Genomic DNA, 22403 nt, shown 5'->3' with positions numbered 1-22403 from the left:
TCATTGAATGGTCAATCGGCTCAAGGCTTGCTCGTCAACAGTTGATCCCAAGCCCGGGCTTTCGGATACATGAAGATATCCACCCGAACCGTCAATATTGTCAACAAGGAATCGGTTCCGCATGTCCAGAACATCCGTCGAAAGACTGATCATGGGCTCTTTTGGGTTTGGTTCTTGGCCGGCCTCCATTGACATCCACGGAACAGCGGCAGCAGCCTGGATCGTAGCCGCCAGAGCAATCCCTGAGCCATGGTGCGTGTGGCAGGATGGCATAACAAGCACATCATAGGATTTCGCAATAGTTAGGATTCGAAGTAAAGCAGTAAAGCCCCCGCAAATAGTGATGGTTGGTTGAAGGATATCAACATCGCCTCTAGCCATGGCATCGCAAAGATCCTTTCCTCTCCATTCCACTTCGCCCCAGGCCAGAGGCGCCGAGAGTCTTGGACTGTCTTCAGAGTACTTTGTCGGGTCATCAACCAAAAGTGAAACTCTTGCGGTTGACATTGCCCAAACTAACTCTTCCGCTGGTGCCCTCATAGTATGGTTCTTCACGACAATGCTTGCCTGCGGGCCAAATCCGCCACGAATAGCTCGGACTGTTCGCATACTTCTTTCAAGGGGGGCAAAGATTGGGACCTCGAAGGTATCAAAGCCCCGATCGAGCAGAAACTGCGCCTGTGGTTGTGGAACAGAAAAAGAGCCTGGCTGCCAGGCAGAATCGGAGGAAAAGCGTTGTTCCCAATCATCAGCAAGTGAGACGTCCACGCAGACCTTTATCTTGGGTCGGATAACATTGCTCAGTAGCTTGTGGACTGGCTGTCCTTTGGCTTTCCCAGTAATATCCCACAGCGCAATATCAATTGCGCTGATTGCAGCGATGGGTGCTTGTTGCCTGTGGTATGGCGAATCACGATGAAAGGTGGAAGCCGCGAGGGTTTGAAGCTCTTTCCAGATGATCATCGGCTCGGTTGGGTCACGCCCAATGATGACGGGGCCGAAAACTGTGTTCACGATCTCGCGAACCTTTTGTGAACCCCCGCCCAGTAAGACGAGCGATAGTCCTTCCCCCCACCCAACAACGCCCGTCTCAGTTTCGATGCGCACCAGACAGCTAAGCCCCCAGTCGGATCTGAACCTTTCGTTGGGGTTGTGCCTCCAGTCGGGGCAAGTACCGCGGACAATGTATGTGTTGACCGAAATTATTCTCATCGTGTGTTGGAAGGCGTGGTGTCTGTGGTGTCTGTTGATGAGCCTGGCTAGCGCTGGGTTGTTATATCTAACCGATAAGGAAACAAGGATAATAAAATGGAATTGAGTGGTGTGAGTGGTGTGAGAGTGGAAGAAGACCTCGGGAGTGAGAAATATTTAAATCAAAAAGTGAATACGCAGAAAGCAACCTGACAGCTTTAGAAGCGAACTCAACAGCCCGGGCTCCTTCAATCTCCCTCTCACACGACACAGCGCTACAACCAATTACATTTCGGTACATATACAATCACTCCCCAGTAGTCTCCTCGGATAGTCTCTTTAGATGTCTTTTTTGTCCAGATAGTCTTTTAGATGTCTGGTTATACCCTACCGTTAACTTTGGCCATGGCATTTTAACCATGGTCTTGGTTGCGCGACCAAGCTTCACCCTCCCTATGCCTTCTTTGGCGTTTTCTTGATCCAGGGTCCTGGCATTCGCGGAATTGGCAGACAGAGAAAACTGCTCGGATGGAGGTTCAATATGATACGGAATATCCAGGAGCTACATGAAATCCCGGTTCAAAGACGTGGTCTCGTCGCATTATCTTCTATAATGGCTGCATAGAAGATAATGGCTGCATCGTCTTGGTGCTGTACATGATGTTCCAAGCTACCACGACCCTCGCCAGACAATACATCACCGGGAAGCGTGGCCATGTGGGAGAAACCTTGCTCTAGAGCACTGGTATGGATAATATGTCACTCTCTTAACAGCATACAAAATGCCGAGGGGTACGTTTTCCGAGGCTCACATGAAGTTTTTACAGCGATAGGACACCATTATATAGCATGTTTGATTCTCATTTACGGGCTGTGTCTTTTTCCTTGGAGGTTCAAACTAAACCACAGCCCGCCGATTACTCAAAAAGCAGATGCTGCGCAATACCCTGGCGGCACCATCCTGATTCATTACATCCGCAATTTGAGACCGCTCGCGGTACATACTCAATGTCGTATAGATTTGTTTGCAAGATTTAAGAACCATGGTTGACAAGAAATTAGATGCATTTATTCTTCTAGCAACAAGATCGAATGTAAGAATTAGATTGCTCTTTATGCTCCTATGTCTATCGTCTCATATATGATTGACGCCTGTACAAAGTTCCGAATATGTCATGATTGTGTCTCGCCGCCGTTGGCATTCTTCCAAGAGCCAGCGTAATGGTGTTCAACAAGATATGGCCCTCTGTCCTCTGGGAAGCCAGCCTGTCTAGAGGCAAAGGCTGCATTAGGCAGCACGAGCACATCCTGAAATAGGGTGGGTTCTTTGATATCGGTTATATTCGCTCGACCGAACGGAACGCCCATTTCCTTTTGCAGGTTCTGCAGTAGAGCAACAGTCATCGCCTGTGGACCCGTAACATCCACCACATCGCTGATCATCGTCATGTTAAGTTCTGCAGTGGTTACACTGTGCTGTGCAGCAGATGCCTTTAGTTTATCGATGACATATTCGATGATTGCCACGACATGGCTTGTCTTGGGTTTTGTCATGATCGTCCAACTTGAGAACTGGAATCCATCGAATTCTAAACCGACAACGACATTTGCTCTGTTCCTATATTGGTCCGGGATCCAGGTATGTATTGGTCGGCGGCATGTCACGTCAAGATCGCTCCAGATTCCTCCGTCGGCGTACAAGATCAATTGACGAAGGAGATCGGCTTTTAGGATCGGGACCGGTAGTGAGAGATAGAGGTCAAGGACGTCTGGGTAGTCGGCAAAATGCTCCCGGACGTACTCGTCTGCACTCTCGTCTGTGAGAATCTCATGTCGTAGACGTGGGTTCGCATCTAGCCAACTATGGATGTCCTTCTGGCGGGCATCGTTGATTTTCATTGAACCGGCCTTCTGCCAGAGCTTTAATGGGATTGACGGCTGTGCGTGATCATCATGGGAGTTTGCAATTGGGAGGTAGCTTGGTATGTTGGGTTCTGATATTGGGTTCATATCTTTGATGGGAGCCTTCGGTTGATTTGAGGGTATGTCACCGCCATCTGAGGCGACGGTAACATTATCTTCGCTGCAGACGCACGATCCATGGGTAATAAAGATGTTTGATGGTTGTTTTCCCAGGCTCGACGCGATCCAGAGAAATGAGCAAATAAATAATAGCAGCAAACCGAGTAGATAGTGAAACCGTCCCATCTTGAAGGTGATGGGACGTTTTGGGGAGAAATGTGAACAAAGAAAGACTTTCAAAAGAGGATCCGCTGATTTATGAGCGAGACCGTGTCCATCTCTTGTGAGAAGGATCCGCCTAGGGTCCACAAAAGCTTGGCCTTTTCTTTGTGAAGTTTTATGTCGGTATCAGGTAGATCAGTATAGTTTTATAGGCAGACCTCCATTTTACACTTGACAAAGCCAATCTACTTTACGCAGGTAAAATGCACTTCTCGTCTTGTGAAAGCATTAAGACTGATGGGCTTTTCAAAATTTACCCTTCAACGGGGCATTGGCTGACAGCATCAGTATTGTGGACATGGACCAAGTATCGATATTAAGGGTCTCAGATTGGAGCCTCTAATTGGTCCAATCATAGAATCCAGTTCTGTGGATGTCAAATTATTTTCTACGGGAATGTCTCAGTTATACGGCACTTCTCATTTCTGAAGTCTATGTACGTCCGTACTTGTTCTATAAATGGGATATAAGTTTGGATCGATAACATTTTGCTTGGCTGCATAGATCTGAGTCCCCGCAGTTCGCATGGCACAATATACAACATACGAAAGGAAACATAAGGCATGTTCTGGTTCCATTGAAAAATATAAAATATACATATACATATGTAGACAAATTCCAAGTCACAAAAGCATTGTCTCACCATCTGAGAACACACACACTTAAGCACCTGGCGAGGCCCTAGGACCACCTAGGTAGGGCCTGCCCCGGGCCCCGCCCGCGGAAGTGGTTGCTTAGTCAGGTTTGATGACGTCCACCTGGGCAGTCATGGCCAAGGGGTCAACTTGGAATTCGGGAGCTTTCACCCTTCACTCTCAACCATAATGGCTTCCAGAATCGGTCCTCAGATGTTCCGTGCATTCAGAGCTGCTCCACGTGCCCCGTGGTCTGCACAGGTGCCTCGTGCGCCCGCTTTCCGCCGCTTCTTCTCGGACAAGGTGGAACAGCCGCATCTGCGCCTGGGCTCAATTGGTACAGTCTCAACAGACTCACATTGCTAAGATACCGTGCTAACATGAGATAGCTCCTAACTTCAAGGCGCTGACTACCCAGGGCGAGATCGACTTCCACGAGTTCATCGGCGACAAGTGGACCATCCTCTTTTCACACCCTGCAGACTTCACGCCCGTATTTCTCCCCAATATCCTCGATGAAGACCCTGAACTGACATAGTATCAGGTGTGTACAACCGAGTTGGGTGCCTTCGCCCGACTAAAGAACGAGTTCGACAAACGCGGGGTCAAGATGATCGGATTGGTGAGCTCCCGCCATTTGCAACTCTTACAGAGCCTGAGTTAGCTGATGCGATCCTTTACAGAGTGCCAACGAGCTAGGTTCCCACGACCAGTGGGTCAAGGACATTAACGAAGTTGGTTCGACCGAAGTCCAATTCCCGATTATCGCCGATGCCGACCGCAAAGTTGCCTTCCTCTACGACATGATCGACCAGGATAGCATCGGGCAGAAGGAAATCGCGTTTACTATTCGCTCCGTGTTCATTATCGACCCCAGCAAGAAGATCCGCCTGACCATGATGTACCCCGCCTCCACGGGCCGAAACTCCGCGGAGGTTTTGCGGGTTATCGACTCCCTGCAGACCGGTGATAAGAAGGGTGTAGCTACCCCGATCGACTGGACCGTTGGCGATGATGTCATCGTGCCTCCCTCTGTCAGTACCCCGGATGCCCAGAAGAAGTTTGGTGAAGTGCGCGAGGTCAAGCCTTACCTGCGCTATACCAAGGTTTAAGGGGGTGGACATGTACTCCGTACAACGGATGAAAAGGAGCAAAACACCATTTCAATGTTGATCAAACGGAGTGTCGCGTGTTTCTATTTACAGTAATAACCTAGATGACCTATTAACCGGAATGAACTTGATCCATGGTTCGAGAAAAGGGGGCAACCCCTGACACTTGTCTCTTTTAGGGCAAGGATAATCCGGGGACTAATCAGGAAACGGCCCCGGGGAGTATGTCGTAGTCACCTACGGAGTACCTGTACCTATGTCATGCCCCTAACCCGCACATGGTTTCTTGTCCGGGGACCCTCGGCTATGCAAGCGAAGTCACTAGACTAGTCACAAGTCCTTGTTCACTCCGCTGCCAAGTGCGTCAACAGTATCCATCCCGTGACGATCCTCCTCGAATCCAGCAAAGATCACCAACGCGTGAGTACAACATATATGTTGTACATTTCCCCGAGACGTGCACACGGGCGTTGCTCCTTCCCCGTTCCAAGTAGTCCCCCGTCTATAGTTTTCATAAAGCCCGGGGATCCTCCGGGGCTGTTAGTTTGGGATCCTGCAGATTCGAATCTGGGGAAAACAATGCGCCCATTCTCTTGACTAGCCGAAATACGATCTTTCTCATACACTTTCCTTTCCTTTCATTTCTTTTTGCAAATCCATCGCCATGGCTCCTTGGGCCCATCTAGCCCTAGCCTCCGTTTTCACCCCGCTTCTCCTGGCTTCCCCAGTACCGGACGAATCCGAATCTACACACTCGCACAAGAGAGCAGCAGAAGGCTATGACTCGCCTCCATACTATCCAACCCCTCCGGGAGGTTGGGTTCCTGACTGGAGTGAAGCCTACTCCAAGGCACATGATCTCGTCAGCAATATGACGCTAGCTGAGAAAGTCAATCTGACGACAGGCACTGGCTTCTTCATGGGACCCTGCGTGGGGCAGACTGGGAGCGTGCCTCGCCTGGGTATTCCCAACCTGTGCCTCCAAGACAGTCCTCTGGGGATCCGCAACTCGGACCACAACACTGCTTTCCCACCTGGTATTACAGTTGGCGCAACCTTTAACAAAGACCTCATGTACGAGCGAGGTGTTGCTCTCGGCGAAGAAGCTCGTGGCAAGGGAGTCAACGTGCTCCTGGGTCCATCTGTGGGAGCACTTGGACGCAAGCCGCGTGGTGGACGGAACTGGGAAGGCTTCGGTGCCGATCCTACTCTGCAGGCCCTTGGAGGTGCCCAGACTGTGAAGGGTATGCAGAGCACTGGCGCTATCGCGGCTATCAAGCATTACATTGGTAATGAGCAGGAAATGCACCGCATGAGCAGTATTGTTACCAAGGGCTATTCGTCTAATATTGATGATCGCACATTGCATGAGCTGTACCTCTGGCCTTTTGCTGAAGGTGTTCGTGCGGGTGTAGGGTCCTTGATGACAGCTTATTCCGATGTGAGTCTCCTCCATTCCCTTTTCTTGTGAATATTGCTCACATCTGAAAGGTCAATAGCTCTTCGTGCTCTCAAAGCAGCAAGTTGCTTAATGGGATTCTCAAAGATGAGCTTGGCTTCCAAGGATTCGTAATGACGGATTGGTTGGGCCATTACTCTGGCGTCGCGTCCGCCATAGCTGGTTTGGATATGTCAATGCCTGGCGATGGAGCAGTTCCATTGTTCGGAGACTCATACTGGGGTTCTGAGCTGTCGCGATCGGTCCTGAATGGCAGTGTTCCAGTGGACAGACTCAATGATATGGTACGTGGTCCACTGCTTGCGGATTTCCCTCATGCCTAATAAATGAGCCTAGGTTCAACGCATCGTTGCTACTTGGTATAAATACGGACAGGATAAGGACTATCCCTTACCAAATTTCTCAACCAATACCCAGGACAAGGAGGGCCCGCTTTACCCCGGTGCTTTATTCTCTCCATCTGGTGTTGTTAACCAGTTCGTCGATGTGACAAGCAACCACAACATCACCGCGAGAGCCGTTGCACGGGAAGCAATCACTTTGCTAAAGAACGACATGGACATTCTTCCACTGCACAGCGATGATTCTCTCAAGGTATTCGGCACAGATGCAGGCAGAAATCCAGATGGTCTCAACTCATGCGCCGACCAAGGATGCAACAAAGGCGTTTTGACCATGGGCTGGGGCAGTGGGACAGCGAGACTACCCTATCTCATCACACCTCAAGAGGCAATCTCTAGTATCGCTAAGAATGCCGAGTTTCACATCACAGACAAATTCCCCTCGGGTGTTACAGTCAGTCCCGACGATATCGCTCTTGTTTTCATCAGTGCCGATTCAGGCGAGAACTTTATTACAGTCGAAGGGAACCCGGGAGATCGAACCAAAGCTGGACTGAATGCTTGGCACGATGGCGACGAGCTCGTCAAAGCAGCAGCGGAGAAATTTTCCAATGTAGTCGTGATCGTCCACACCGTCGGGCCCATCCTGATGGAAGAGTGGATTGAGCTCAAGTCCGTGAAAGCAGTGGTTGTGGCACACCTCCCCGGACAAGAGGCTGGCAACTCCCTTACCGATGTCATATTTGGTGACTATAGTCCAAGCGGCCACATGCCATACACCATTCCCCGCAGTGAAGATGATTACCCGGATAGCGTGGACTTGATCAGTCAACCATTCGGCCAGATCCAAGACACCTACACCGAGGGGTTATACATCGACTACCGCCACTTCATCAAGGCCAATCTCACACCTCGGTATGCATTTGGCCATGGGCTGTCGTACACCACCTTCAACTTCTCCCAGCCTTCACTATCAACCAAAACTCCTCTAGACTCAGCCTACCCGGCTGCACGACCCACCAAGCTGCCAACCCCCTCATACAACACCAGCATCCCGGACGCATCAGAAGTTGCCTGGTCCTCTGCTAAATTTACCCGCATCTGGCGCTACCTCTACCCCTACCTAGACAAGCCAGAGTCTATCACCGCGACGAAGAAATACGCCTACCCGGAAGGCTACAGCACCGAGCCGCATGAAGTCCCCCGGGCCGGAGGTGGCGAGGGCGGAAATCCCGCTCTCTTCGAGACTGTATTTTCGGTCCAGTTGGAGGTGCGGAATACGGGCAAACGAACCGGCAAGGCTGTTGCTCAGCTGTATGTTGAGCTTCCGTCTAGTCTGGGGCTCGACACGCCGGCCCTGCAGCTCCGGCAGTTTGAGAAGACAAAGGAGCTTGCACCTGGTCAGAGTGAAACGGTTACGCTGCATCTTACTCGGAAGGATGTTAGTGTTTGGGATGTTGTCGTGCAGGATTGGAAGGCTCCTGTCAATGGAGAGGGCATTAAGATCTGGGTTGGGAATAGTGTTGCTGATCTACCTGTTCTCTGTGTGGTCGGAGGAAAGTGTTCGGTTCAATAAGGGAGCGTTGATGCTTTGCGGTGAACTGTTGACTTGCTTTTCTTGTCTATGTTCGCTTCTTTTTTGCTTATCTGTCTTGGTTTCGAATGTATTGTTACCTGTTGAATATATTGATGCGAATAATAATAATTCTGCTTGTTTCAATTGACTGACATAAGCTTTGTGCGAATGTGTCTGTTTTCCGATCCGACGCAGCAAGATATGACGAGTCTAAATCCATCCAACCGAGGTGGGTCGCCTGATACTTAAGGTTTTCTGCATCTTTAACCTTAATTTAGCGTCCCAAGTTACCTCCCTCTTCGTCGGGTTTATATCAAGCCCATGCTTTGCACGAAAGTTACAGGAATAACCTTAGGAACAGCTAACATCACGTAAACAGATGAATATATTGCCCAGAAGCTATACGTTATGTACATTCTCGACCGGCGTCTTCTCAACATTCAGTCCCGTCTTAGTCTCAACATGCTCCTTATTCAGCTTAGTCTTGAGAATAAAAGCCGAAAAGAAGACACCAACAGCAGACATGCACGTATAAAGAATCCACATATTCCTCAAACTCCAAGCAAAGGCCTCTCTAACAGCACGCAACTGCGCCGGATCCGTAATGAATTTGATCGACTCGATACTCGCAGCAGCCGAATCCCCAGACATCTGAGCCGCCATGCTGGTCGACATACCAGAAGCCAACAAGCTGGACTGCTTCTGGCCCATACTATTCTGGAAGACAACGCCGCCAATCACGATAGAGGCCGCAGTTGCCATGTTGCGAATGAAGCCGATTGTGGCCGTCGCCGTCGCCGTATCCTCCTGGGAGACCATGGCCTGGATAGCGATGATGGGTGTTTGGAAGAGGAATCCGGCGCCGAGACCACTGAGAATCTGGTACCCGACTATCTCGCCGACGGAGGATCCCACGCTGAGGTTGATGTACAGCCCGTTCCCGATGGTCATCAGTACTAGGCCGATCCAGATGAGTTCTAAGTATCGGCCGGTGCGGTGGATGATTGCGCCGGTAAACATGCCGGAGAATGCTTCCATCACCACAAGTGGGAGGATGAGCACACCGGAGCCCATTGGCGAGGAGCCGTGCACGGATTGTAGATAGAGGGGGATGTAGTACTCTCCCGCGATGAAGACCTACAGGTTTGTTAGTGGGAAGATGGCCAAGGGAATGAAGATACTAACGAAGCCATGTGCAAAGGCTACTAGCAAGGTAGCAATGTTGGAGAATCGAGCAAAGATGTCCATAGGCATCAATGGATACTTGGCTAGTTTCTTCTCACTGTAGACGAACAGCAAGGAACACAGAGATCCAAAGACAATCAGGCAGATAACCTGCGGTGATTTCCAAGCAAATGTCTCGCCGCCAAAATCTAATCCCAATAGGAGCATGAGAGTAAGGCCCAGAACAGAAAGACAGCCGAACCAGTCAATGGCACGGACGCCATCCATCATCTTCGTCTGGGGGTTGTGCACGTCCAAGAAAAAGAAAAGAAGCACAAATGTGAACCCCGAGATCGGTAGATTGATCCAGTAAGTCCATCTCCAAGTCACATACTGACTGAATGCACCGCCAAGCAATGGTCCAACACCACCAGCAAAAGCCCACATGACCTCCATCAGGCCGAGATATAAACTGCGGTGTCTGTTGCCACGGAGTCAGTAAAAGCCCTCCATGATCAGTACTACAGCGAAATAATCAGTATCTTACCTAACACTGAACAAATCCGAAATAATAATCGTCACCAGCTGCAGCAAACCGCCACCAGCGACACCCTGCAACGCTCGACCCGCAATCAACATCTCCATACTGGTAGAAGCAGCACAAATAATCGAGCTAAGGAAAAACCACGCAACAGCCAAAAGCAAGATGGGTTTCCGTCCCCAGATATCAGAAAGCTTGGCCCAGATACATGCGCTGGCGGCGGAGCTGAGAAGGTACGCTCCGCCAATCCACGTATACCCAGCAGAGGATTGGAAGTACGCGGCGATTGTTGGGATCGCTGTAGCCATGATAGTTTGATCTAACGCAGCGATAAACATCGATAACTGGTGGAATTAGTAGATGAATAGTTTTGCAGGTTTAGATCAGCGTGTCTTACTGAAAGCGCTACCATAATTGCGGTAACTTGGACTTTGCTTCGCCCTTTGGGCGGAGCTTCCTGGATTTCCATTGACTCTGCCATTGCTGGTAGATCTGGAGTTTTGGAGATTTCGATTTTTGAAGTTGATGACTCGAAAATATTTTTCTCCGGATCCTTAATGTGGGGCACTTGGGGCTCATTTGGTACGGCTGTAGGAAACCAACAAACCTTGGAAGTAATGGACACTGGTGCTTATCATATATATACGTACTATTATTATGCATACTGCTTGAATAAGGACTGGATTGAATGTTATAGGCCTGATCTACACATATAATCCGATTTGTAGAACCGATGCTGAAAATGAACGGCCGAAGTACAGAGTACCAGGTACACAGACCACCCCAGGCCTTGGTGATGTCCTAATCCTGTCCAAATGTAGTAGGACACTAAACCTGCGGCTGCAGCATGGACTGAAAGAAGTCGGCGACCTGGTGGAAGGATTCCTTGCGTGACCACGGAGGCATAGCATTCGACCTCGGGTCCTGTTCCGGGTAGTATTGGACCAATGAAAAACACATCATATCAAGGTCACTTGCACCTTCCCCTCTTCGCATGCACGGGAATGAAAACACATAGACAAATACCGCGTGGACATCCGCAGTAGCGAGGAGATTGAGCTGTGTGTTCAGATAATCAGCCTGCTCTCGCTCGCTCCTGGTTGGGATGACGTCGCCTTCGAAAACGCCGCTGCCGTCTGGATTTGTGCTCTTCAGAAGCATGAAGCCGCCGTCGCCGCCGTCGCCGCGGTCAGCTGCTCCTTCGTAGGCGCAGCAACCAACTTCCATAACGACGAGAGGCTTATCGGCCCTGTGGCGCTCAAGGCCTGCAACATATTGCTCTTTGCTCTCTCCGCGGCGGTAGTAGTCGATGCCGACGATGTCGAATATGTCCCAGTCTACGAGTTCCCAGGTGCCAGCCGAATATGTCAGTGGCCCATTAAACTTGGCACGAACCACCGTAGCAAAAGACCGCAAGACCTTGTTTAATTCCACAGACTTCTCACGTAAGGTCTGGGGAATATCTTCTGACATACGGCCGTCTGGGTATTGAGAACCGAGCCACATTGCACGCTCAATGAACGATTCGCCGGGGAAGATTCCTTTGCTGAAGATTGTGTACTCGCAGCCGGCAACAAAAATCACATCGACACCCTCGTTCCGCAGTCGTTCCGCGGTCTTTGCGGCCTCTTCGAAATAGGCGCACGTCCCGTCGATGCCTTCGTTCATCTTCCATGGGTTAAAGAACACCGTGAGTCCCATCGAATGAGCAGCCCGTGCAGCAGTTGCCAATCGATGGATCTCCTCCCCCTCGATCCGCACAGCATTGGCGTGCATGTCCTTGGCGATGGTACGCATGTCGTATTCTACCAGAGCGGGATCGAATGGTTCGACTGAAAATCCAGCGTCCCCGAACTTCAATCCAACATCATAAACAACACCACAGTACTTCATGGCTGGTTCTTTCGTCCAATGCGACGAGACTGGATCCTTGAAAGGTCGGAGTACCTGAAAATTTGCAAAGAGCAGATAGAGGGTTTGCTCGTGAAAGTTTGAGGAAAAAAAGATAGACTTGCTAACTTGTTGGGACAGATGTTCCCTGTTAAATAGTGTCGACCTTCCATAACCAAAAGCGGGAATTACCGCGATTTGTATCTCAATTATTCATTGAAAGAACCCACCTTGTACGAATAGATTCCTCATCCGGGAATGATGTGTACCCGGGAGGTGCAAAGGCGGACGCCATGTCTCCGCTATCCGGCCTACGGACTGCGGAGTCTTGGCGTCCCGAGGGTCCAGATAGACTCGTTCCTCTTCGCACCATTTTCTTTCCAGTGCCCATTTGGAGGAAGTTTCTCAGTACTCGGCTTCCAGTCCGTCTTCCGGCATAACTTTGGCGCCTTACAAATTTCTTAGTAAGGATGTCATGCCCTGCCGACAGCGAGAGGAGCCCCACTGGACCGACAAGGGAAGAATATGATAACCACAGTCTTGTGCCAGAAGAGGATTTAGTCTCAGAATGGAAGGGTCGCGAGGAGAATAAGACCGCCGAAACTGAGAAAGTGGCTGTACGAGCTCTATTGTATCTGGTCTTGCATGGCGTTCGAATGCTAACATTATAGGCAGTGTGACCGTTGCCGCCAGCGAAAGGTATGACTGCTATACCAGCAGATGTTGCACCCAGAGAGCTCCACCGTAGAGCTACCTGCTAACTTTATTCTTATCCATTAGAAGAAGTGTGATCGCGTTAACCCGTGTTTGCAGTGCATCAAGACGGGATCGCAATGTACCTACCAGCTGGGTTTGAAAGCCAAGGAAAAGCGGCAACGGATCCTCATCTCGAACGTATAGTGAGTTCGTATCGTGCATCCAACTCAGAGGATATCTGATCTAGTCTGTTTGGCCAATTGCTAAGTCATGAATTTGCGGCATCCACAGCGAGAATAGAATGGAGCACATTTCGAACAAGATTGACAAGCTCAGCGAGATGATGAGGCAACTAAGTCATGAGCGAACCAGTAACAGTGGCTTCGCGGGTTCAGCTGGATTACGATCGCCATCACATTCCTTCCTTCAGTCTACGGAGTCGCAGCTTACCAGCAGCGACAAAAAAGCGGGTGCCAAAAGACCTCACCTGCCTTTAAAGGAAGCTGAAGGCATCGATTCCACGTTGTTCTCCCATGTCATCTTCGCAACTAGGTATCTCCAAGATGTCGTGGAGAACGACCCGTACTCGCACGTCGCTGCCGAAATGACATCGGCGCTGGATGGCCTGCGGAGTACGGTCAACGCTCAGAATCAGCAGAACGAGACCCTAGAAGGTTCACCTCCATTTTCGAAGGCGCTTCCTCCAGGGCTTGGCTTCAGGGAACTACCTATACCTTCCATGGACCGAATATTGGCATGCCTAAGGATTGCTTACGGTTCGTACGCTTTGTTTGTCCTTCAGACTGCAACCATTTTTACTAACTCTTCGGAAGAGCGCTCGCCGAATGAGGTCTATTGGCCCTTCGAATTTGGATCTCTGGGTGATTTCACCGGATATGTCGTCAAGGCCTGCTCTCCCGGACCGGTGACGGACACAGAGCTGATAATTGTCCACTATGGTCTTTACTGTCTCTTCACTGAATGCTCCAGAGTCGTTGAAGATGGGATAGTCAAGCAGGAGTACGAGGCACAGGCAACCATCTGCAAGGACAGCCTCGAAACGATCCTATCCAACCTCTCCTTCCACATCCCTACGAATTTAGACTCTGTTTGTGCCATGTACATGGCTGTATGTTTATCCCTCAATGCTTCGCTATCCTGTTTTGTGGCAACTCTGATTCACAGTGTCAAATACAGGCTGTTTACTGCCTGCAATGTGGCAAACCCTTTGCGGCATGGACATTTATCTCTAGGGCTTCACTCATGAGTCAGGCCCTTGGGATGCATAGCAGCCATGTTGTGGCAACCCAACCAGCAGAAAAAGTACAGCGGAAGCTACGGCTGTTCTGGGCACTTTATGTCATCGAGAAGGTAGTGTCGTTACGCCTCGGTAGATGCTCCACAATTCGAGACCACGAGATCACGGTTCCACGGTTGCTCCTCGACCGCAAGATGAGCTCCCTGCTATATAACAGGTTGCCAGACTGGATCGATGTTGCCAACCTCTATGGGCGAGTATATGACAATATATACGGTCCGAATGCGTTGGCGCAGCCAGTCTCCGTCCGAGAGTCTCGTGCCAGAGCCCTGGCCGCTGAGCTCGAGAGAATAATGGCCGCGAGAGTGGAGTTCCACGTAAGTTATTTATATTCGCTTTTTTAATGCTCGGACTAATTTTGTACCTCAGAAACGGCCAAACCAGTGGACTAGCCATGCGATACATGCTGAACCGTGTAGGTTTATCATACATGCTAACAGAGCCATCGAGTACTCTATCTTGGCCTGTATCTATAGAGGCATCCCGTCGGGTGAAAGCTCGAGCTTGGCACCTTGCCCAGAATGCATCTCAGCTGCGAGAGCGACCCTGAAAGAGACCGAAGTGTGCATCACTATGGTCTCAGACGCTACATCGTGGTCTCCGAGCCTCGACATATGGGTCAACGAAGTCGTCATATTAGCACCGTTCATGCCATTTTTAATCCTATTCTGCAACATCATTGAGACGTCCGACTCGTCAGACTTGGCTTACCTACACCGATTGGTCGACGGCTTGCACTCAATGGCCCAATCCCCTCGCTATTCCTCCTGCAGTAAGCAACTACGCATTTTGAAGGCCCTGTATGACGTCGCTGCGAAGTACGTCGAGGCCAAGGCAAGAAGTCAACCAGGGGATATGGATAGCGGTCAAGTCACCGACCTGGACATGAACACGTACCTCAACAGCAACACTGTTTGGTTTGATTCTGATTCACACTCCCCTTCGTTATCAACGGCGCCGGATTCTTGGTCACTCGACGGGACCCAAAAGCCTGTTCCAGCTCCTGCTGGAACAACGGAGGCCCAACAAGCGATGAACCAAGCATCTGGGTTTCAGACAAGAGGGAACTCTTTTGCGATGCATCAGCAGATATCTGATGACTTTATTACCGGAGTGGATACTCCAGGCGTCCAGCTAGGAAGCTGGTTCCATCAGAGTCATCAGATGATGGGACTCCTGGATGATTTCTAGACACTATAGACAATGTAACTCGAAAAGGAAATCCACAAGTCCATCATTGACATTGTAAAAGGTTTGAATGAATCACACAGTTCCAATCATGGAATCGTTACAAACAGTATGTGCTAGTTGAATGACATCGAAAACAAATAAAAGGGCCTCCCAGTAAAACCACCCATAACCCAAACCAAAGTATCAATCCACCCTCCTACCAACCGTAACGCCGAAATTAACCAGCGCCGTCTCAGACTCACAATGAGCCTCAAACTCCCGAACCAACCCGTCAACAATCCCACGTGCCTGCGTGGTATCCTCAGCTTGCCCAATAGCAACCATGGAAGGCGGCACCAGCGCACGCATCACACCAGCAACCCATTTCTTCGCAATAGGTCGCATATGCTCCTTACCAGCAGTAGTGACGTCTCACGGACGACGTCGGCAAACCCGTTGGCAGAGATCTCGTCGTACACGCGCTGCGGAGCGAACGGCCACAGACCTAGTTTCAGCATGGCCTCGATCACGCATTCCCGCAGCCGGGTTACTGCTGCCAGTTCTGATGTTGCGTCTGTGCAGAAAGCCGTGTGGTCGACTTCTTCCCATTGGATCCAGCCGTTTGGTTCTGGGTTTGTTAGCTGGGGTCAAGCTTGGGGGTAGTTATTGTTTTGATGGGAATAAGAGAAGAGAAGGGGGGATGATAGAGGACATACTGAGTAAAGTGCGTGCATTGGCGAGAACCCGTATGTAATCGGCTTGTTTCAGGCCGGCTGTTAAGAGTCGGATGTGCACGAGGTCGTATCGGCCACGGTGCTCTGCTGGGAATGGGTGCAGTGCATCATGGACGCTTAGTGGGATTGGCTTTTGGCCAGGTCGTTGGATTTGGTGGCCTCGTGGGAATTGGTCGGAGGAGATGTCAAAGCCGTGGAGGTGGACTGACTTATTGGGGAGCACTTTGGCGACATCTTCGAGCCAGACGCTGTGGTGGGTTAGCTTATGTTTTCTATCCAATTTTTGAACGGAAGTGCCAGGGAAAACAACATACCCTGTGCCAGTGCCTATATCAGCGACTGCTGTGAGATCAGTTGGAATAGACGGGTGAATGAGGTTGGAGAGATCGACGAGAAAGCGGTGCTGGTTGTTGAGACTATGGAAATATCAGCCAAACCCTACCGAACTGTCGGGTCGGAACCCCTGCAGGTGGCAGGGAAGATCTAGAGATCTAGAGATCTCCAATATCTCAGGACATATCAGGGATATTTGTATTTTCCAAGAGTGATTTGAGTATTTAAAATAGGAAATGACTTCAAAGATATGGCATAGTCCAACAGAGTAAACACATACCGTTTAGTCTCCGCCTCATCTCGATCGAGCAGGTAGACTTGATGAGAGATACCCCCCATATTGGCCAAGACCTTAAAAAGTCTGGACAAACTGGAGAGCAGTTTCTGAAACGGGAGAAGATTCATTTTGAAATAGAGAGAGAAGTAGAAACAGAGATGTGTTTGATCAGTGTTAATCAAAGGTGACCGGCGTCTTCTTCTTATATTTTGATGATGAAATATCCAAACCTCAATCTCCATCAATCTCCATCCATGGACCCCAGCACACAAAGAAAGCCCATCCAGCGATCCCCATGCCAAGCATAACGATAAAGTATATCAAACTCCCCCGGGGCCACGATCAGAACGCAAAATTGGCCGGTCCAATACTCTTTTCAGAACACAGTATGGAAGGTTTTCGGGGCTCTGCGTAGCGCCCTGTCAAACAAAGACAGCATCATGCATGGAAGCCCCCATTCGGCTTAGAACCGAGTTTCTTCCAGGCTAGCGACATCCTGGCCGCTGCATCAAACTCAGAAATATCCAATGTCCAGACAGCATTAAGCTTCCTGTGGAGGAGGGGCTGTATCTATACGAGACACTTGTGGATAGTGAAACTGAGAATTGGGAAATGCCAAAGTCTCCGACGTCGCACATTAGAAGCGGGAATTTATCCCATACAACAGCTCAAAAACCTAACTGCTTAATACCCTTGGGGACACAATAAGCGGTGGAGGGGGAAACGGTGAGTTGATCCCGAGGTCCGTTTCGGGGCGTTATCTTGGCCCTTTATGGAGTCAAAGGTTAATTGGGCGATGGTCTGGAGCATAGATGCAATGAACGTGAGGAAAGTCACAGCCCCGGAAAAGATACACATCAAATGCAATTCAAATTTATTTTACAAAGACCCAAAAGAGACACTCAAGACTTGTCCACCAAATTAGCAAACACATACCGGAAAATCTCCCGGCTCTTATACAAATTCTCCACCCGCATGCGCTCGTTATCCAAGTGGGCGTTGTCACTCGCCTGCCCACAAGGCAGGTTAGCTGCCGGGGCCGAAAACTCCTTTTCCAGGAACCGGATGGTCGGGATGGACCCTCCCTCACGGATGAACATTGGTTTCACTTTGGCTGCGCCAGGTGCAACATCTGGTCCATTTCTCGTGGGGGTGGTGGCAATCGGATCAGACTTGGCCCGGATTGGCAACGCGACCGACTCCTCAGTCGACGTCGGTGTGGCTTGTGTGAGGGTGGAGGACGTTGGCACCGTGGCGGCTGCTTGCGTGGACCGTTTGCGCGCGGCTTCCTTGCCTGCTGATGAGGTCGTTGTCGATGTGATTACCCGTTCAACGCGCGAAGCCAGACTATCAGAGGAGTCTTTACGACGGAGTTCGGGGATTGGGCCCGCGCTGGGTTTGGGCTTGGTCGCTGGGAGAGTGTTTGTGGGTTGTGGGACGGGCGGGTATTGGTGTTTGGGGGCCTCTTGGGCCGGGGTCCATGCTGCCGTGATCGCCTCTGACAGCGTGGCGAAGATTTCGTTGTCTGGGTCTCCCAGCCAGGCGTCGGATTTGCCGGTGATTTCGACTGTGAGGTCGTTTTGTGAGTCGAGCAGCGCGAACTGCTCTTGCGCATAGGCGGTGAGGTCGGCTGCGACTTCGTCGGCGTGCTGATCCGGTACGATACGGATCGATAGGGTTGCTTTGGCTCGGCGCGCAATGGTCGTTGCGCTCTTGCTTGAAGGGACTTCCACCGAGTGAACGGTCAAGGCGGGTTCACGCCAGCGATGCATCAGCGACTTGATCAGCGCCTGGCTGTCGGGGATCTCCGGGTGCTGCACGAGCAATACATCGGCGATAGCCTCGAATCGCTTCTGCTCGGCGTCTGTGAGAGGCCTGACAGCATCGTGGAAGCCAGGCAGATTGATTGTGCCTTTGCGTCCCACGATTGTAGACAGTAGCATGGCAATATCCTTGACTGGTTCATCCAGCAATGTACTGCCATCGATACCACTGTGAAGATCAGGATGGTCGCTTGTAACGACCAAGTTGGCGTGCACGACACCGCGTAACCCGTAGGTTAAGCATGGGTTGTAGTCGTCAAGCCAGTAACTGTTGGCTAGTAGAACCCAGTCCACAGATCCAATCTGAGCCTTGTGCTCGCGGACTGTTTCATGGAAACCCTGGGACCCGGACTCTTCCTCACCCTCAATGAGGAATATGACGTTACACCGCAAGTTCTTTGTCCGGGCGAGATCGGCTGCGGCATACAGTGATGCAAGAATGGGCCCCTTGTTATCAGAGACACCACGGCCGTACAGAAATCCGTTAATGGAAGTGAGCTGATAAGGATCGGTCCTCCACTTAGCGCGGTTCGTTTCTGCGCCCACAACGTCATAGTGGCCGTAAAAGAGGATTGTCTTGTCCACCTTTTCAGGTGAAGTAGCGTTAAATCTAGCAAAAACAATGGGATTGGTGTCCTGGCCAGTAGTCAGGAGTTTCGTCTTGGCACCGAGGTAGTTGCAGTGTCGCCGAAGGAAAGCAGCACCCTGGTTGCATTCGCCAGCGAATTTAGGACTTGCTGAGATAGTCTTGAAAGAGACGAACTTTGCAAGGCTGTTGACCATTTCATCTAGATATAATTTAGCAAATGTCCGAACGAATAGCCTGTATGGGACGTACCGTTGCTGATCGGAGGCAGCTCTTCCTGGGTCATAAAGAATTCAGTCAAATCCCAGATTCCTACTGAATTGTCATTTCCTCCGGTAGCATAGATATGGCGATCCTTGAACCGTCCGGCGGCCGACGCAAGCATGGTGCCCTCATGAGCAACCCAGCCGCCAACCTCTTCGAATCGTGAGTTGAATTTCTACCAGTGGTTAGCGGGAGTCAATTCGAAGGCGCCGGAAGTCTAGATCGGTATGTAGTACATACCTTGACCGTTCCACTAGAGTCCCCACAAATAGCGACACCCTGGATGACATGTACAGCCCACAGATCCCCAGTATGTCTAGTGATCCGCTTAACAAGCTGGTGAGAGTCCAGATTCCAAATGTTAAGGGCACCGCCGGCCAAACCACAGTAGAGAAGTGATCCCTCAACGGCTACACTCAACACAGCATCTCCGTTCTGCAGCTTGGCAATTTGGGATGGAACCGCACCAGGATCCTTACCCAGGCGCCACAACTTCACCACACCGTCGCCCGCCCCAGTCAAAAGAACCTCCTCGGAAGGGGCGGTCTCAACCAGGCCTTTGACCAGAAGCATGCAGTAGACGTAGCCATGATGGGCGAAGAGCTTATGATGATCCCGCTTGAAGCTCAACACACGGCCACCGTCAGAGAGAGCACCATCCGATGATCCTGGAGCGCGAGTACCATCCGGCCCTCGGGAATCAAAGAAGCGGTGGGTCCGCTTGGATGGATGGACGGATGGTGCTTGGTTCAATGTCGACCCTTCCTCAGAGAGATCGCACCACTGTCCGAGTTAGAATGTCGCTAAATAGGGGCGCAGACAAGGGTCAGGTACCTGTATACTTGTATTCTGCGCACCACAGTAAATAGTTTGGTTATCCGATGAATAGACTACTGTAAATATGTCGCCCACATCGTGGTGTGAATAAATCGAGTAGAGACGTTCAAATGTTCGCGTGGACCACACCTATCCGCGTCATTAATCCCGGTTCGTGAGGTTCTTCATTTGAATGACTCACATTGACCACAGAGTCGCCCCCACTTGAAAATAGTAAATTTCCATCTTCAGAGAGATAGAGGCCTAGCACACTCTCTCTGTGTGCGTGGACAGATACCACCAGATCATAGGTTTCAAGGGACCACGCCTGGTGAAACGGTCAGCCTCGAGCCTCAGAAGAAGATTGCTGCAGACATTTTGAAAGCATTCAAATTAACATACAACAATATCTCCTCCTTGTAGACCAGCGAAAACACAATGTTCATCAACGGCTAGAGCGAGAACGGAGCGACTGGCGAGCACGCGGTGGCCGATGCCGCAGTCACTCTCTGGAAGGGCAGCATCGACTTGATGAGAATCAGACTCCCAGATTTTCTGGTCCTCCTCGGAGGCGCTCTCAGATTCGACTAAATCCATGATTAGTCCGATATACTCGGTTTGCAATAGTTTGCAAGAGTGAAATGATGTTGGCGTTCTCGGATGATCTCCGCTTCGAATCAACCAAACAGAACCCTGGATTTCTCCCGGATTCACTCCATTCGGCTTTTCTTCTCTTCTTTCTTTTTTTCGAGGCTGAAGGACTTCAATGCTTTTCAAACAAAATGAAGGAATATAAAGAAATGTAGAAAAATATCAACCATCAAGGCGGGACGGGAAAAAAAGCAATAACAATAAGAAGATATTGCACCATCGATAAAATATTTGACTCACCATCCCTAGCATGCCTTGGATCTCGACAAAATGTCCTTCTATACAGAAAACAAAAAGAATAATCAGTCGGATTAATCTTTGGTTTGTCTATGCCACGGTCGCATGTCCATCCATTGGGGTTGAATATTGGAATTCATAACTATGAAACGCACCTTGGCTCCCACAATAGCCGTGCTAAAGGGGTACTGGGGCGACGGCCAACCATAATATATAGGGAGTTGAGGATTTTAAGATAGATTCAGGATTGGACCAGGTTGAGTGAGCTTGGAGTATCAATAAAAAAAGGTCCATGAGATAGAACAACGAAATGTTCACCGATGTTGATCTGCACTCCAATCTTGAAATCTTGGAAGCTCTTTATTGATAAGGGAGAGAGATACATGTGCTTTCAATATTATAGGTAAGATCCTGCCCGAGACATACTGGGTACAACCCCTGATGGCTTTCATCCTTCGATTCTGGACTGGAAACATTGGCCTGCAGGCTGTGTGTGATCAATGTCCAGGGCTATCTTATAAACCCCTTGAGAATGACTCGGAATCGAGTGATACAACAGTAATGGCGCCATTCTTAGTCTTCAAATCATCATTGCGGGAATATACCTCCAATAATTAGAGAGACAATATATATCCCTGGAGGAAAAGAAACCGAAATAAGTCTCCGAAACATCACGCCTCACATGTCAAAGCCTCAGCACCGCCACATATGAGGTGGCTGACCTGGACATTGGGTTACATCAGCCACAGTGGCGGTGACACCGTCAGCCAATCAGATGTCACATGTCACCGCTCTTTACACACCTTCTTTCTCCGAAGGGCCTGGACAGTCCAACAGCTGACTGTCAATACAGGTGAACAGCCCTGGAGACTGTATGTACCTATGTACCTATGTCAAGGGATTATTGCTTTTCCTTTTTTTTCCTCTTAGATCTAAATATAACAATGTGATCTCGTTTTCCCTCAAAATTCTCTTCCGGGTCCCGGCACATTACAGCAAAGATCGACTTTGGCGCCCAACAGCTTTCGATGATATGTGACGTGAGCTCATCGAACCTGCCGAGCCTTTGATACGTGTCTGCCTTCTGAAGTGGCACCCAATTACTCTGCCCTATATAGTTCCTGCAGCCTGGCCATGTTCGTCGCTCTGCCCAACGTGGATGCGCTTGGTCCCCAGCCTCCTTGTTCCGCATCACTTCTATGCCTTAAAATCCTGTTGGGACGCTTGCGATCGGACCTTTTACGCTGATCAAGGCCTGAGGTTAACAACCCAACTGCCTTATTAACTGAGAATTCTCTCGGGGTGCGTCTTGCTTACTCTTTTATACCCTGCTTGGTTCTTCGAT

General features: G+C 50.1%; 10 protein-coding genes across 10 annotated transcripts; 4 read left to right on the top strand and 6 right to left on the bottom strand.

Moving 5' to 3' along the window:
- On the bottom strand, positions 1-1212 carry N7525_001470 (mandelate racemase/muconate lactonizing enzyme family protein; the record flags this gene model as incomplete). The annotated part of the gene is made up of 1 exon (XM_002557882.2): positions 1-1212. The coding sequence occupies one exon, from the start codon at positions 1210-1212 to the stop codon at positions 1-3; it is 1212 nt and encodes a 403-aa protein (XP_002557928.2).
- Positions 1213-2364: 1152 nt separating this feature from the next.
- Positions 2365-3399, bottom strand: N7525_001469 (glycosyltransferase family 32 protein; the record flags this gene model as incomplete). The annotated part of the gene is made up of 1 exon (XM_002557883.1): positions 2365-3399. One exon carries the CDS (start codon positions 3397-3399, stop codon positions 2365-2367), a length of 1035 nt encoding a protein of 344 aa, XP_002557929.1.
- An 860-nt stretch (positions 3400-4259) lies between these two features.
- On the top strand, positions 4260-5182 carry N7525_001468 (peroxiredoxin; the record flags this gene model as incomplete). Its single annotated transcript, XM_061211910.1, has 4 exons — positions 4260-4407; positions 4460-4563; positions 4615-4692; positions 4754-5182. The coding sequence occupies 4 exons, from the start codon at positions 4260-4262 to the stop codon at positions 5180-5182; spliced, it is 759 nt and encodes a 252-aa protein (XP_061071136.1).
- A 664-nt stretch (positions 5183-5846) lies between these two features.
- Positions 5847-8558, top strand: N7525_001467 (beta-glucosidase; the record flags this gene model as incomplete). Its single annotated transcript, XM_002557885.1, has 3 exons — positions 5847-6623; positions 6674-6925; positions 6978-8558. The coding sequence occupies 3 exons, from the start codon at positions 5847-5849 to the stop codon at positions 8556-8558; spliced, it is 2610 nt and encodes an 869-aa protein (XP_002557931.1).
- Positions 8559-8957: 399 nt separating this feature from the next.
- Positions 8958-10744, bottom strand: N7525_001466 (MDR family MFS transporter; the record flags this gene model as incomplete). Its single annotated transcript, XM_061211909.1, has 4 exons — positions 8958-9695; positions 9744-10203; positions 10270-10607; positions 10661-10744. 4 exons carry the CDS (start codon positions 10742-10744, stop codon positions 8958-8960), a joined length of 1620 nt encoding a protein of 539 aa, XP_061071135.1.
- Positions 10745-11091: 347 nt separating this feature from the next.
- N7525_001465 (uncharacterized protein) lies at positions 11092-12156 on the bottom strand (the record flags this gene model as incomplete). Its single annotated transcript, XM_002557887.2, has 1 exon — positions 11092-12156. One exon carries the CDS (start codon positions 12154-12156, stop codon positions 11092-11094), a length of 1065 nt encoding a protein of 354 aa, XP_002557933.2.
- Positions 12157-12623: 467 nt separating this feature from the next.
- N7525_001464 (putative C6 transcription factor) lies at positions 12624-15358 on the top strand (the record flags this gene model as incomplete). Its single annotated transcript, XM_061211908.1, has 6 exons — positions 12624-12770; positions 12829-12852; positions 12934-13052; positions 13141-13978; positions 14047-14484; positions 14537-15358. The coding sequence occupies 6 exons, from the start codon at positions 12624-12626 to the stop codon at positions 15356-15358; spliced, it is 2388 nt and encodes a 795-aa protein (XP_061071134.1).
- Positions 15359-15541: 183 nt separating this feature from the next.
- N7525_001463 (putative LaeA-like methyltransferase) lies at positions 15542-16743 on the bottom strand (the record flags this gene model as incomplete). The annotated part of the gene is made up of 5 exons (XM_061211907.1): positions 15542-15724; positions 15778-15965; positions 16054-16319; positions 16386-16487; positions 16685-16743. 5 exons carry the CDS (start codon positions 16741-16743, stop codon positions 15542-15544), a joined length of 798 nt encoding a protein of 265 aa, XP_061071133.1.
- An 840-nt stretch (positions 16744-17583) lies between these two features.
- On the bottom strand, positions 17584-20767 carry N7525_001462 (glutamine amidotransferase subunit DUG2; the record flags this gene model as incomplete). The annotated part of the gene is made up of 5 exons (XM_061211906.1): positions 17584-19292; positions 19343-19529; positions 19595-20137; positions 20373-20498; positions 20573-20767. The coding sequence occupies 5 exons, from the start codon at positions 20765-20767 to the stop codon at positions 17584-17586; spliced, it is 2760 nt and encodes a 919-aa protein (XP_061071132.1).
- A 1222-nt stretch (positions 20768-21989) lies between these two features.
- On the top strand, positions 21990-22306 carry N7525_001461 (uncharacterized protein; the record flags this gene model as incomplete). The annotated part of the gene is made up of 2 exons (XM_061211905.1): positions 21990-22093; positions 22177-22306. Coding segments are annotated over 2 exons (234 nt in total), but the record flags the coding sequence as incomplete, so codon positions are not given.
- Between the last annotated feature and the right edge of the window lie 97 nt (positions 22307-22403).

Source organism: Penicillium rubens, assembly GCF_028828025.1.
Source record: "Penicillium rubens strain IBT 27055 chromosome Unknown utg000001l_segment0_segment0, whole genome shotgun sequence".
Classification (NCBI taxonomy): Eukaryota; Fungi; Ascomycota; class Eurotiomycetes; order Eurotiales; family Aspergillaceae; genus Penicillium; species Penicillium rubens.
This window is presented reverse-complemented; position numbering and strand designations above follow the sequence as displayed.